Raw genomic sequence first — 13,578 nt, forward strand, 5'->3', positions numbered from 1 at the left:
AACTGGCTTTGAACGCTAAAGGTGACTCACTCCAGGCCCCTGGCTTTGGCTTGAGAAGACTAATCACGGAAGAGTGCACTGATCAGGGAGAGGCGACAGCTCACACCCTCCCCTCGACCGAGGCTGTAACTGCAGCTGGTTTTGCTGTCGGCTAACAGGACTGCAGTGAGGGCCTAAAACGGGGGGGAGGGCACAGTCCAGGGACCAGACACGGGATGGGGGACCTGCCGAACAAGGGACGGAGTCGCTCCCCTCTCAGGTCCCCTGCAGGCTCCTCCAGCGGCCCCCCAGAGAGTCCACCTGTCAGGAGCACGGTGCCCCCTGTACTGTGACAACGGGGTCACATGAGTCTCCCTGGGCGCCCCTTGAAGGCCAGCGGCTGGCCCGAAGGTGGCCCGAGGCGAACCGCAGCGGGAGGCGGTGACAGGGTTAACGCGGCCGCAGGACACCTGCAGGACGTTCGGGGACAGAGCCGGGGAGCACGGCCAGGCCAGCGCCGGTGGGCGTGCGCATGTGTCCGGGGCACGTAGGGGGACACACCCCTGTGTCCTCGACCCTCCCCGACAGTGCTCTGTGAGACTGGCCACCAACGGAGTCTTTGGGGAAGATTTGCCACGATGAGTCTGTTTGTCTTTAGTGGGAAGTCTGAGGGGTCTGCCGGCTCTGAGCCTGCTGGGGGGCTGTGGGGGGATGTACTTAGTGGGGGGCCATGGGGGGCACGGCCTGGCGTGCTCTCGGAGCTGACTCCCCCACGATGGGCACTGGCTGAGAAGAAACGCGTTGGGGCTGAGCCAGCAGCAGTTGGCACGGCGCTCATGGCCAGGTGGGGGCGGTGGCCGCACCGGCCCTGGTTCCCGGGAGAGGGAAGTAGGGGTGACGGGGGTGTCCCTGGCAGGTCCACGGAGGGGATGGGCGGGGCCCGTGATACAACGCCGTGCGCGTGACGGGAACCAGTGGGCAGAGGCAGACGCGGCTTGCAGCCCAGACCGAGGTGATTTGGTTTCCTGTTTCCTCAGCTACGGGGGAACAGGGCAGGGGAAGTTGAGAAATAAGTAGCTCGGCAGGAAGCCCCGTGCAGCCCCTGCCCACGGAGGAGGCTCCCCGGCCCAGGCCGATGGGCCCGCTGAGATTCCCGGGGCCTGGAGGGTGGGTGACCCGCCGAAACCCCACCGCTCCAGCCGGGCTCTCAGCCCAGGCTCCTGGCTCTGCCAGGCTCCTCACCATGGTGATGAGGACCCTACAGGCCATGGAGAGACCTGGAATTGGGCATTTACGCCCAGCAGCTGAGCAAAGAGCTGATCCCAATGGAAAGGACTTCCCCAGCCTCCGCCCTGCTTGGGAGCCGGAAGCATTTTGTCGGGGGCCAGACCCCAGCCTCCCCTCTGGCCTCCTGGGGGATCCAGCCCAGCTTTGAATGGGCCAGAGAAGGGAGGGGACACCCCTGTGGGGTGTCAGTGCCAAGGGAAAAAAGCCATCTCAACCCCGGAGAAAGACAAACTGGTGACGGCTAACGTGCTTGCGCTCACGCCAGGTTCTGTCGGGATGACCCGCCCCGGGCACCCCTCTACCCAGGCCTCGCTAGGCTGGGCGGGCCCCGGGGCCTGGGCTCCTGTGGTTTTTTCTTTCTTTCTTTCTTTTTTTTTCCTGGTGTGAGCAATCCTCCAGACAATAGAACAAGAGGCTTGGCGTTTTGATTTCCCTAAACTCCTAGGTGTTCCGGGAACAACTCCCGGCTCCTCCCGGGTTGGGGAGACTTCACTCCATCCTTAGAGGATGTAGAAAAACCCTCGGGAACTATTCCCCCATTTGCAAAATCGCGGTCAGACCGGCCGCTCAGGGCAGGCAGGGCATGGGCCTTCGCAGCCCTTCCGAGCGCTCTGCGGCCACCCCGCCCTCTGCGGACGGGAGCTCCCTGTCTCTGCGATTCATCGTCTCCTTTATCTCTCCTTCTGGGTTAGGGTTCCTCTTGCAGAGTTTTTGGGACTGTGCCCGGCCCAGCCGCGAGGGACTTAGTTCTCCCCGTGAAGCTATCCGCACCGCTGCTGGACCACACGCTCGCTGGCCGGTTTTCTCTGGTGGCTGCGTGGCCTTTCCCACGGCCCGTGTCTGGGACAGGCTAGCTTGCGGCGGGATAGCTGGGCCACGCTCAAGGACGCGGGGACATCGGCTGCTCCGCGTCCCCTCCTCCAGGAAAAGGCTCAGAAATGTAGGAATTCCCTCTCTGAGGCGGGGACCGCAAAGGTTGTTTTTGGTGCACTTCCCTGTTCTGTTGTGAATTCTGGGTCTCACAGGAATTCGGTCTGGGACACATTCGAAAAGTGCTTCGTCTGCCTCGGTGTCCCCCCGGGGCGTGCTGCCCACCGCTCTCTGCCGTCCGGGGCCGTTCGGACACGGCCCGTCCCAGCACGGCCGTCTGACGGTCAACACCGGTCCCCGCAAACCGAACGTCCAGCACGATTACAGCCACTGTCGCGAAAAGCAGCGACTCCAGTTCCAGGGGCCTCGACTGGCCCGTGAGACGGTGGGGTGTCTTCCAAGGAACCCCGAATGTAACAGCTATGCGGTCAGTCACCTACAGCGACGAGTCTCTTCTTCTCCCCACTGCTTGCTCGTCTCCACACCCCCTTCCGGGGGGAACCCTGGGGTCTCCTCCTCCAGCGGGGGCTCGGGCAGGCGGGGGTGGAGGGTCTGGGGGTCCGTTCTGCTCTCGTGCATGGGGGTGAGAGGACGGGGCGCGAGGCCAGCAGGAGCCTCTCTTCCGGTTCCTTCTCTTTGCTGTAGGAGCTGCTGCTGAAGACCAGGCATCTCACGCCTGCAGACGGCGTGGGTCCACCGGACGCCGGTGTGCCCCGCGGAGGAAGCTGGCCGGCCTCAGCGGGCTCCGTGCCGGGGACCGTGTCCCTTCACACGTTGCCACCCACAGCACCGGGAAGCGGGGGGCACAGGGGCCTCCGTCGGCAGCTCTCACGTTCCTGTGGCTCCTTTTCCTCACGTGACGGACTTCAGGCCCTTTCCCTGCCCGTGGGTGGGGCGGCGCGGGCGGCTCTCTCCCTCCTGTCTCCCGGAGAGTCTTGTCCCCCCATGGGCCAGCAGCGCACGGGGTCAGAGGTCAGGCGTCTCTCTGGCTGCCGTTGCCCAGCAGAGCAGAATAGCACTGTCAGCTCTGAAAACCGTGTGGCAGCCCGGTCGCCGGGCCGGCCACTCCCGCCGGCCGAGCGGCGCCCACATCTGCCGCTGCGTGTGTGTGTGTGTGTGTGTGTGTGTGTGTGTGTGTGTGTGTTGGTGTGGGTGTGGGGCGGGGGGGGGGTCTCCATTATACACCCTCCTGGCCCCCAAGTGTCTCCGCATCCGTTTTAGAAAAAAAAACAACACAACAGTTTTATTGAGATATAGGACACGTACCACACAATGCACCCAATTAAAGTGTTTTGCTTTTCTGAGGATCGTCAGTCAGCTTTTTCCAAAATCTGTCCTGTGAGAGTGAGTCATGGTGTCGTCCTGGAAAGCAGCTCACCGCAGCGGGGAGGGGGTTGATCCTGGGGCACGGGGAGCCCCACGGGGTGGTGATCTCTCCCGAGGACCCACGAAACCAGGCGCCCGCCGCCAGAGCTGGGTGCCCGCCACCGGGTCCAGTGGGGTCCCCACACGGCCTGGGGCCGAGCAGCCCATTTCAGGCTCCAAGCCAGTGGAGCGGTCACTTAGCTCTGCGCACGGTGTGGGCTGACCCCCAGACCCCCTACAGGGTCACGGGCTTCCTCAGTGCCGTGGTCCCTCAGGCTGGGGCGGGGGCGGGGGCCCCCCGCTGGCCTGCTGGGGAAGCCAGATCAATTGCTGTGCTTGTCCCCTGCGGTGGGGTGCAGGCCGACTCCCCTCTGGGTGCCCGCCCCTCCTGAGCTTGCCAGCCTGGCTCTCGGGGGTGTAAGGCAGACTCCCTCAGAGCCGTCTCAGAAGCAGCCCCTCCGGACCTTCGGAGCTTTGCAGGTCCCGCCGGATGAGGCACTGGCGGTTCTCAGGGTCCCGGCCTGGCGCCTGGGCCCTCGGCCGCCTTCTCAGGTGCGCTGTGTTTCTCGGGCGTTGGACCAGAGCTGTCCCCTGCCCTCCTGGAGCTGGCCTCAGCGACCATGTGAAGCCGGAAGCCCCAAGAGCAGGGCCCTGGGTGACGGCCTCAGGCTGCCCGGGCCTGCCCCGCGCTCCTGTGGGCTCTCGTGCCTTCTCCGGGGGCCGTGGGGTGCAGGCTGTCTCCCCAAGTTCCCAGGAAATCCCCTGGGGCCACAGAGCTCTTCACAGCTCCGGGCACGCAGGGCCTGGCCCCCTCCCCGCCCCACGGTGGTGGACATGCTCTCCGCGCGCCCCGTGCAGGCCCCGGGCAGGCCCCGGGCAGGCCCCGCGGGGCGCCCTCCCTTCTCAGATGCCTGCCACTCAGACTCTTCTGCCAAGTTCCCAGTCCTGTGTGGAACACCTGCTCCCCAGAGGCCGGGATGTCAGCTCCGGTCAGCCACACTCCCTCCTGCCACCTCGCTGGCCCTGCCGCCCCCCGTGAAGCTCGGCTCGGAGCCACAGGTGGCCTCACGCAGCCCCATGCGCCCGGGCGCTGTGGGCCAGGACCTCCTCCTCCTGGAAGGGGGTCGCGTCTTCAGAGACTCAGAGACCGAGGTAGAGACGCTAGGACATCGTCCTCGAAGCGCTTGCTCGGCTGGCTCGCGTGGGGCCCTCAGAGGGTTGCCTTCTCCAGCCAGCGAAAAGGTGTTTATTTTCCTTCTCCGCTCTCTGGGGGGTTGGCCAGCCTCCTGCTGTCTGACCGAGGCCTGAGGGGTCTGCTAACAAACAGGCGTTTAAGGCTTTGTTTTATCCCCCGATGAACTTATGTGCTACATATATGGGTTTGTTTCAAGACTTGTCTCGTGACCATTATTGCTTGGTGGGTGTAAAGTGACCGTCACACAGAGGAGGAAGTTCAGGACGCCGGCTGGTCCTCATGGCCCCGGAGTTTGCCGGGATTGTGCACTCAAACGTTGGTCAAAGGGGGGTCAATGTCAAGCGAGGTGTTCTCACCGCAGACAGACCAGAGTGAGGGACGTGGCAGCTCGGGGGGCGGGGGGGGGGGAACCTGACGGCCATGCTGGGAGCAGTGGCCGTGGGACCACAGGGTGGCACCTGTCCGAACGCTTCCAACCACCGACCTTCAACCCCTGCACTTTCTGTATGTCAGTTACACCTCAAGGAAGCCGGGAAGAAGGAGTTGTTTTCACCTGAGAGGGGAAGAGGAAGCTGCGAGCTGGATGTCTGAGATGGACGTCTCCACCCCGCCCGATGGCCCCGGGCGAGCTCAGCCCGTCCCACCCAGTCATCTGAGGTGGAGGAGCAGAGCGGCCAGGGTGCCGCGTAAGGGGGATGGAACCCAGGACGCCATCGAGACATGATTCACCGGTTCAGGGTGAAACCCCATCTCCCCGGCTCGTTTCCCCTGCTGGTGGCTCACGCACCTGCCTGCCCAGCTCCTCCTCCCGCGGCCTCCCCACCCCCGAACTGCCAGATCACCCCGGGCTTCCTGGCTTCGTTGCTGGGGTCTGCTGGGCTTCCGCGGGCCCAGGGGACAGCTGCCTCCCGTTGCTGGAGGCCGGGCCGCGGAAGGCCGGCTGTGCAGCTGTGCCGTGGCAGGGCCGAGCCTGGCCCTCCGCTCCCTCCCCATCTCCAGCCCGGACTCTCGCAGCCTTCCAAGCGAAGTCACCTTCGTCTCCTCTGTCCTCGTTTGTCAGGGGAGGCTGGCTTTACAGACGGTGCCTCTGCAGGGGCAGAGTCGGGGTGACCTGGGGGCGAAGCCGCTTTGGTGGGCTGCCGTCCGCCCATCTGACACCCCCCTTCGACTCTGCTGCGCCCACACCTGCCCCACGTCTTGACGGCCATTACCAGAGTAACATGGTAGCCACGAGAAGTACTTTCTCAGGGTGACTTTTAATTTCGACATAATTTCAATTTGGTGTAATTTAGTTTGATAGAATTCCGAACTTACAGAAAAGCTGCCAGGACCAGCACACGGAGCTCCCACGCACCCTTCGTTCCGATTTGCCAGCTTATCCGCCGCCTCTTCACAGCATGACCACTTGCAGGTGCCTCGGTGCGCTTGTCGGGATGGTCACAGGGTCGCGTCGGGCTCCCATCTCCTGAAGGTGACGGTCTGTCTCCCGCGTTAGAACACGCGTCTATTTCCAGTCGGGGTTCCCAGAGTTAGAACAAATCCACTTCTTGAATAGTTAGAATGTTTTCTCATGAGCTGTTGTCACGGCATTTTGACGACTTTGTTCGGGGAGCCGTGACAGTGAATCTGTATCGATGCGGCTCAGAATTTACTCGAGGAGCTCGCTTCTTGCGCGGTTTGCTATCACTATTTGTACGTAGCGGCTTTACATGAAGCAGTATTTTTTTTAAAATAAAGGAATGGATTATTTTTTAGAAGAAGCCGCAGGCCTGCGGAAAACTCGAGCGGGAAGCGCAGAAGCCCCGCGGGCCCCTCGGCCCCCCACGTCCCTCCCTGTGGTGTGTGTGCGGCTATCGACGCGCCAACGCGAGTCCACCGCTGTTGGCCGAAGCCCACAGTCCACACCGCGGGCCAGCGTCGCGCGTTCCGTGGGTTTTGACACACGCGCAGCGGCCTGTGCTCGCCACGTCGCGCTGCCGAGACCAGCCCGCCCCCGGGGGAGCCGCCCGGGCCGGCATGCTCCTTGGCTGCCCGAGCACCAGCCCCCAGGAGCCCCGTCGCGTGGGGAGGCGGGAGCAGGGCAGGGGACAGCCAGGACGCCGCAAGTCTTAGGCACCCCCTTGGGTGCACCAAGGCCAGCAGCAGGGCCCCCACCGTGGAGCAGGAGGGAGCCTCACCTGGGCTTGGCCTACCCCGTGGGGCCGATCCTGCCTTATGTGAGGCAAGCGACATTATTCCATGCCAGACGCCTGCTGCCCGTCAACTCTCCTGTCTTCCCAGAGGCTCTGGTAAGGGGCAGGGATGCTGAGCAGCTCAGGGGGCTGAGGGAGCTTCCGCGGGCCGAAGGCGGGGTGTGTCCCCTCCGCTGCGTGGCTGCGGCCAGGACACAGAGGAAGAAGGCCTCTTTGTCCCTTTTGGAGCCCCCCCCCCCAGTGTCCAGTGGTCAAGGCCCTGAAAAGCTGCCTCTGGGCTCACGTCCACGCTGGCCGAATGACCCGCACCCACCCTGGGCGGGTAAGGGCGAAAGAAAAACAAGATTAGACCTCACGCTTGACTGTCTTCGAACACTTCCTCGACAAGTGCCACAGCTGAGGCCAGTAAGAGGACCACCCAGAGGAAGAGGTCACGGGCTGGCCCTGAGCTGACCCCGCCCGCCTTCCCGGGGAAGGAAGAGGTGAAAAGATACAAGAATTTTTTAAAAAGCCAGTCAGCAATTGACCGCACCTGAAAAAAAACTGGGAGAAAACTGTCAGGGCCCCATAGAAGATTGTCTACGTCGAGCAAAAATTATGATTTTTTTTTTACAAACAAGTTTAAGCATGCATTTTTTTTTTTAATAACAAAAAAACTTTTTTTATTTTAGGGGAAAAAAAATGACAACGATGGCAAAGGTTTCAAAACAGCCCATTTGGGGTTTGGCCCTTGGAAAAGTTCCCAAACCCATCCGGACTCCTCCCTTCCCCTGCAGAATGGCCCGTCGCCCCCGGGGCGGCCAGAGACCCAGGCGAGGCGCGTGCAGAGACGTGTCTGGCATACTGCAGGTGCCCAGGGCATGCTTGGTTTTAAAAACACGTGCTTCGTCCACAGCCATGCCACCCTGAGTGCACCTGATCCCGACTGGTCTCGGAAGCTAAGCTGGGTCGGGCCGGTCAGTACTTGGATGGGAGACCACCTAGGAAGACCAGGTGCTGTAGGCATGAAAAAATGAAAAAATGAAAATAATGGATCGGAAGCTGACAAGGTGCTTGCAATCCGTGAGGTCAACAAAGGGTTGCCGCGCCTTAAAAAACAAAAACAAAAAAAACCATTTTTTTTGTTTTGCAGAATGGTTTTCAAGTCAGAGAAAAACGGAGATGGGAACACAGACGGCTCCTGTACCCCCGGACGTGGGACCCTTATTGTGCGCACCTCGCGCTGGCGAGGGGCGCTGGTCACGTGGGAACCGCTCCCGGTGCACGATTGTTAACCGAGTCCCACACGGCGTTCGGACTTCCCTAGTTCCACACCTGTCCCGGGCTCGCGTGTTCGTTCACCCGGTGGTTTTGCCACAATCATCTCTGCTGTGACAGGCGCGCGGCAAGGGCCTCTCCCCGCCCTTCCTCTCCAGGCAGCGACCCTGTCCCTCCAGCCCTGTGTTAGGACGCAGGGGCCAGAGCTGGACCTGCTGGGCCCCGCCTGGGCCGTGGGTGGGCGGGGAGCAGCTGGGGCATGGCCGATGGGCGCAACCTTGGTCCCGCTGCTGCTGCGGTGGCAGCCGCAGGACCGGAACTTCTTTTGAGGAAGAGAGCGCTGTCCAGAGATTGCCTCAGACAGTGAATCAGTGGTTTCCTCACTGGGGTCAGAGGTGAAGGCGGCAGCGCCTCATAAAAGCCTCCTGCGCCCGCAGCCGGCATCAGTGCTGGCTTCTGCTGCAGTCCGCGCCTGTGCCTTGCGGGTAAGCGTCCCTTCTCCAGCCGAGGCCGTGGCGGGGGGACCCAGGGTGCTGGCTGTGGGGAGCCCCGATGCACGCTGCTGGAAGCCACGACCCTCGGCTTGCTGGGACTCCTCTGGGCTGGCTGCATCGAAAAAATCTCAATTTCAATTTTCGATTACAGTGGACATACAATATTATATTAGCTTCAGGCGTACAACGCAGTGATTAGACGCTCACACACCTAGGGCACGCAGGGCTGGCTGCACTTTCGACCCGGGGAGACCCGGTCTCGCTGGGTTGCGTAGACCCAGCCTCAGGACTCGGGGAGGGTGAGGTCAGGGGGCTGGCGAGCGTCCGTAGGGGACCTGTGGCCAGGGAGGGCCTTCCGGGCAGTCGGAGACCCCTTCCAGGCGAGCCCGAGTGAGCGACGCGCTCTGAGCTGCGTTTCCAGGAGGCGTGGGGGACGCGGGGCGCTGGCCTCGAGCCCGGTCCCCTCGAACCTGGGAGGGACTTCTTCCCCCGCCCAATCCACCACTGAGCCGTTCTCCGTGGATCAGACCCAGAGCAGAGGGGTCACGAAGCCGCCGTGGGGGACCCCCCTCCTCCAGGCTAGAGGCAGAAGGAGAGGAGCGCGGGATGCGGGGGTCGGGGAGGGGGCCTCAGACCCCCTCGTTTCCCCACAGTGAAGGTTAACGCAGACCGGGAAGATGACCAAGCTGGAGGAGCACTTGGAGGGCATCATCAACATCTTCCACCAGTACTCGGTCCGGGTGGGGAACTTCGACACCCTCTCCAAGGGGGAGCTGAAGCAGCTGATCACGAAGGAGCTCGCCAACTCCCTCAAGGTAGGCCATGCGGCAGGGGCCCTGGCCAGGCCTGGGGAGCGATGGAGGGACAAGGGGGGGTTCGGCTCCAGGTCCAGCACCCAAGGCTGTTCTCCCCCTGCGGCCAGGCGGGCCCCACCCCCCTCTCTCAGTAACTCGCCCTGACACCTCCTGACACCTGGGTCTGGAGCTGTTTCAGGCCTCAGCGGGTGGAGACAGGCAGGGAGGGGGCCCGGCCGCCTGCTAGAGGGAGCCTCCCGGCCAAGGCGGGCGGGACTCCACGGCTGCTCCTCTCCGTCTTCTGCTCTGTCACACTTGATTCTCCAACCCCGTTCTGGCTACTGGATCAATACTCCTGGGCCTCCTCCGCTGAGCCCCAAGGGATGAGGGCCTGGAGAGGGGCAGGGAGAGTCTGAGCTCACTGTCTCTGCTGCCCCCTCCCCTAGAACACCAAAGATCAACCCACCATTGACAAGATATTCCAGGACCTGGATGCTGATCGAGATGGACAGGTCAACTTTAACGAGTTCGCGTCCCTGGTGGCCCAGGTGCTGAAGACCGCCCACGTTAACATCCATAAAGAGTAGGGCGCTCCGAGGGGCTTTTCCCCAGCAAGGCCCCCGGGCGGAGCCGAGGGGCGCGAGAGCTAATAAACGCATCCTTGCCGAGTTCTAACGGTGTCCGGTGTCCTGTGTCCGCGCGCTCCTGTTCTTTCCACGGCCATGGGCACCCGACTGGGCCGCAGCTCACCCCCGCTGTGCTGACAGGTCCAAGGTGCTTGCCATCCGTGAGGCCCACCAAGGGTTGCCGCACCTTAAAAAACAAAAAACAAAAAAACATTTTTTTGTTTTGGAGAATGGTTTTCAAGTCAGAGAAAAACGGAGATGGGAACACAGACGGCTCCTGCACCCCCGGACGCGGGTCCCTTATTGTGCGCACCTCGCGCTGGCGAGGGGCGCTGGTCACGTGGGAACCGCTCCCGGTGCATGATTGTTAACCGAGTCCCACACGGCGTTCGGACTTCCCTAGTTCCACACCTGTCCCGGGCTCGCGTGTTCGTTCACCCGGTGGTTTTGCCACAATCATCTCTGCTGTGACAGGCGCGCGGCAAGGGCCTCTCCCCGCCCTTCCTCTCCAGGCAGCGACCCTGTCCCTCCAGCCCTGTGTTAGGACGCAGGGGCCAGAGCTGGACCTGCTGGGCCCCGCCTGGGCCGTGGGTGGGCGGGGAGCAGCTGGGGCATGGCCGATGGGCGCAACCTTGGTCCCGCTGCTGCTGCGGTGGCAGCCGCAGGACCGGAACTTCTTTTGAGGAAGAGAGCGCTGTCCAGAGATTGCCTCAGACAGTGAATCAGTGGTTTCCTCACTGGGGTCAGAGGTGAAGGCGGCAGCGCCTCATAAAAGCCTCCTGCGCCCGCAGCCGGCACCAGTGCTGGCTTCTGCTGCAGTCCGCGCCTGTGCCTTGCGGGTAAGCGTCCCTTCTCCAGCCAAGCCCTTGGCGGGTGGGACCCAGGGTGCTGGCTGTGGGGGGCCCCGATGCAGGCTGCTGGAAGCCACGACCCTCGGCTTGCTGGGACTCCTCTGGGCTGGCTGCATCGAAAAAATCTCAATTTCAATTTTCGATTACAGTGGACATACAATATTATATTAGCTTCAGGCGTACAACGCAGTAGTGATTAGACTGCTCACACACCTAGGGCACGCAGGGCTGGCTGCACTTTCGACCCGGGGAGACCATGTCTCACTGGGTTGTGTAGACCCAGCCTCAGGACTCGGGGAGGGTGAGGTCAGGGGGCTGGCGAGCGTCCGTAGGGGACCTGTGGCCAGGGAGGGCCTTCCGGGCAGTCGGAGACCCCTTCCAGGCGAGCCCGAGTGAGCGACGCGCTCTGAGCTGCGTTTCCAGGAGGCGTGGGGGACGCGGGGCGCTGGCCTCGAGCCCGGTCCCCTCGAACCTGGGAGGGACTTCTTCCCCCGCCCAATCCACCACTGAGCCGTTCTCCGTGGATCAGACCCAGAGCAGAGGGGTCACGAAGCCGCCGTGGGGGACCCCCCTCCTCCAGGCTTAGAGGCGGGAGGAGAGGAGCGCGGGATGCGGGGGTCGGGGAGGGGGCCTCAGACCCCCTCGTTTCCCCACAGTGAAGGTTAACGCGGACCGGGAAGATGAGCAAGCTGGAGAACTCCCTACGTGAGGTCATCGCGGTCTTCCGCCAGTACGCGGAAAAGAAGTGTAAAAAAGACACCATGTCCAAGGGGGAGCTGAGGCAGCTGATCTTAATAGAGATGGCCGACTCGATCAAGGTAGGCCGCGCGGTCGGGGGCCCTGGCCGGGCCTGGGGGGCGATGGAGGGACAAGGGGGGGTTCGGCTCCAGGTCCAGCACCCAAGGCTGTTCTCCCCCTGCGGCCAGGCGGGCCCCACCCCTCTCTCAGTAACTCGCCACTGACACCTCCTCCTGACACCTCGGTCTGGAGCTGTTTCAGGCCTCAGAGGGTGGAGACAGGCGGGGGCGGGGGAGGGGGCCCCGGCCCCGCCTGCTAGAGGGAGCCTCCAGGCCAAGGCGGGCAGGACTCCACGGCTGCTCCTCTCCGTCTTCTGCTCTGTCACACTTGATTCTCCAACCCCGTTCTGGCTACTGGATCGATACTCCTGAGCCTCCTCCGCTGAGCCCCGAGGGATGAGGGCCTGGAGGGGGGCGGGGAGAGTCTGAGCTGGCTGTCTCTGCTGCCCCCTCCCCTAGAACACCAAAGAAAAACACATCATTCAGAAGATACTCAAGGAGCTGGATGATGATCGAGATGATCAGATCGACTTTTTCCACTCCGTAGTCAAGATGACCCAGGTGCTGAAGACCACGGAGTAGGGTGCTCCGAGAGGCTTTTCCCCAGCAAGGCCCCCGGGCGGAGCCGAGGGGCGCGAGAGCTAATAAACGCCTCCTTGCCGAGTTCTAACGGTGTCCGTGCCTTTTCTTCTTTCCACGGCCATGGGCCCCCGACTGGGCCGCAGCTCACCCCCGCTGTGCCGACAGGTCCCCTGCACCCCCGGGGCCACCTGCTTATCACACGGTCACTATTCTTCCTGCATTCACTTCCCGGGTTCTCGCTGGGCGAGAAACAAACACACGAGGCTTCGGTCGCCTCGGGGCTCACGCGATAGCGGGGGAGGGGATAGAAAATGAACAGACGAACGATAAAAAAGCATCTCGTGAGACTCTGGTAGGTGAGGACAGGCAACGAGAAGCAAGGTGGGGGGGTCGCTGATTTAGGTGGGACGACGGGGGATGGCACTGAGCGGAGATCCGGAAGGAAATGAGGGAGGGAGGGAGGGAGGAGAGCCTCTGGCCGGTATCTGGGGACCACGTTCCCGGCAGAGAAGGTGACCGTGGACGTGAGGGTGACAATCCAATGGCACACGTGACGCGCTCGGCACTCGGGAGACGTCAGCCCCCCCAGGACGACACTTGTTCCTGCAGCAGGCGATCGTGGTCGCCGGTCAGTCAGCTCCCGGGCTGCGGCCACGGCAGCCGAAGGCGACTTTCAGGGGGAGCAGAGACCGAGCTCAGTTTCGGGGGTGACCGGATAGTGAAAGCTGACCCGTGTGTGGCAGCTGATGGGGCAGCGAGGGCCGGTCTTTCTCTAGAGGCCTCAGCCGAGACCGGGCTGCGGGCCGGGCGTCCTGCCCGGTGCCCTCACGCGTATCTGCCGCTGCCTCGGACACTCGTGGTCATGTTGGACTCGGTAGAAAACGGCAGCCGACCGACGTGAACCGAACGCGGTGGGTTCCTGCTTGTGAAGCATTCCCCAGCCGCGACTGGGATTCAGGACAGCCGCTCAACCACGGACTGAACCTCGGTCCTACTTAGGAACACTTCAACGGCCCCCAAAGGACTCGGTCAAAATCCGTCGGCCAGGGCAAGGAGGGGAGCCACCGGCCCGGGTCAGGAGGTGCGTGGGTAGCCCCCCGGCTCCTCGGCTCTGTGAGGTTGGGCTGCTGGCCTCCTTGTCTGAATGTCAGTCTGTCCGTCCGTTGGGCAGCGTTCGAACGAGGTGCCCTCCAGTCCCTTTGTGAAAGCGCACGGCCCCGATGGTGGCACGTGCCACGAGACGAGCTGACCAAAGCCAGGGCGGGACGCGTCCCCCCAGCATCTCCCCA

At 63.0% G+C, this 13,578-nt stretch overlaps 1 protein-coding gene and 1 pseudogene across 2 annotated transcripts; both read left to right on the forward strand.

Moving 5' to 3' along the window:
* Nucleotides 1-7,775: 7,775 nt before the first annotated feature.
* Nucleotides 7,776-7,893, forward strand: LOC118612995 (annotated as a pseudogene).
* A 647-nt stretch (nucleotides 7,894-8,540) lies between these two features.
* On the forward strand, nucleotides 8,541-12,382 carry S100A12 (S100 calcium binding protein A12). 2 transcript variants are annotated; one of them, XM_036235266.1, is made up of 4 exons: nucleotides 8,541-8,630; nucleotides 9,293-9,454; nucleotides 9,880-10,033; nucleotides 12,303-12,382. In XM_036235266.1, the coding sequence occupies exons 2-3, from the start codon at nucleotides 9,317-9,319 to the stop codon at nucleotides 10,018-10,020; spliced, it is 279 nt and encodes a 92-aa protein (XP_036091159.1). In that variant the 5' UTR covers nucleotides 8,541-8,630; nucleotides 9,293-9,316; the 3' UTR covers nucleotides 10,021-10,033; nucleotides 12,303-12,382. The 2 variants fall into 2 exon arrangements, with proteins under 2 accessions (XP_036091159.1, XP_036091158.1); XM_036235265.1 differs by lacking the exon at nucleotides 12,303-12,382 and having other exon boundaries at nucleotides 9,880-10,106.
* Nucleotides 12,383-13,578: the final 1,196 nt, after the last annotated feature.

The sequence above is a fragment of the Rousettus aegyptiacus genome, unplaced genomic scaffold, assembly GCF_014176215.1.
Source record: "Rousettus aegyptiacus isolate mRouAeg1 unplaced genomic scaffold, mRouAeg1.p scaffold_m13_p_17, whole genome shotgun sequence".
NCBI lineage: Eukaryota > Metazoa > Chordata > Mammalia > Chiroptera > Pteropodidae > Rousettus > Rousettus aegyptiacus.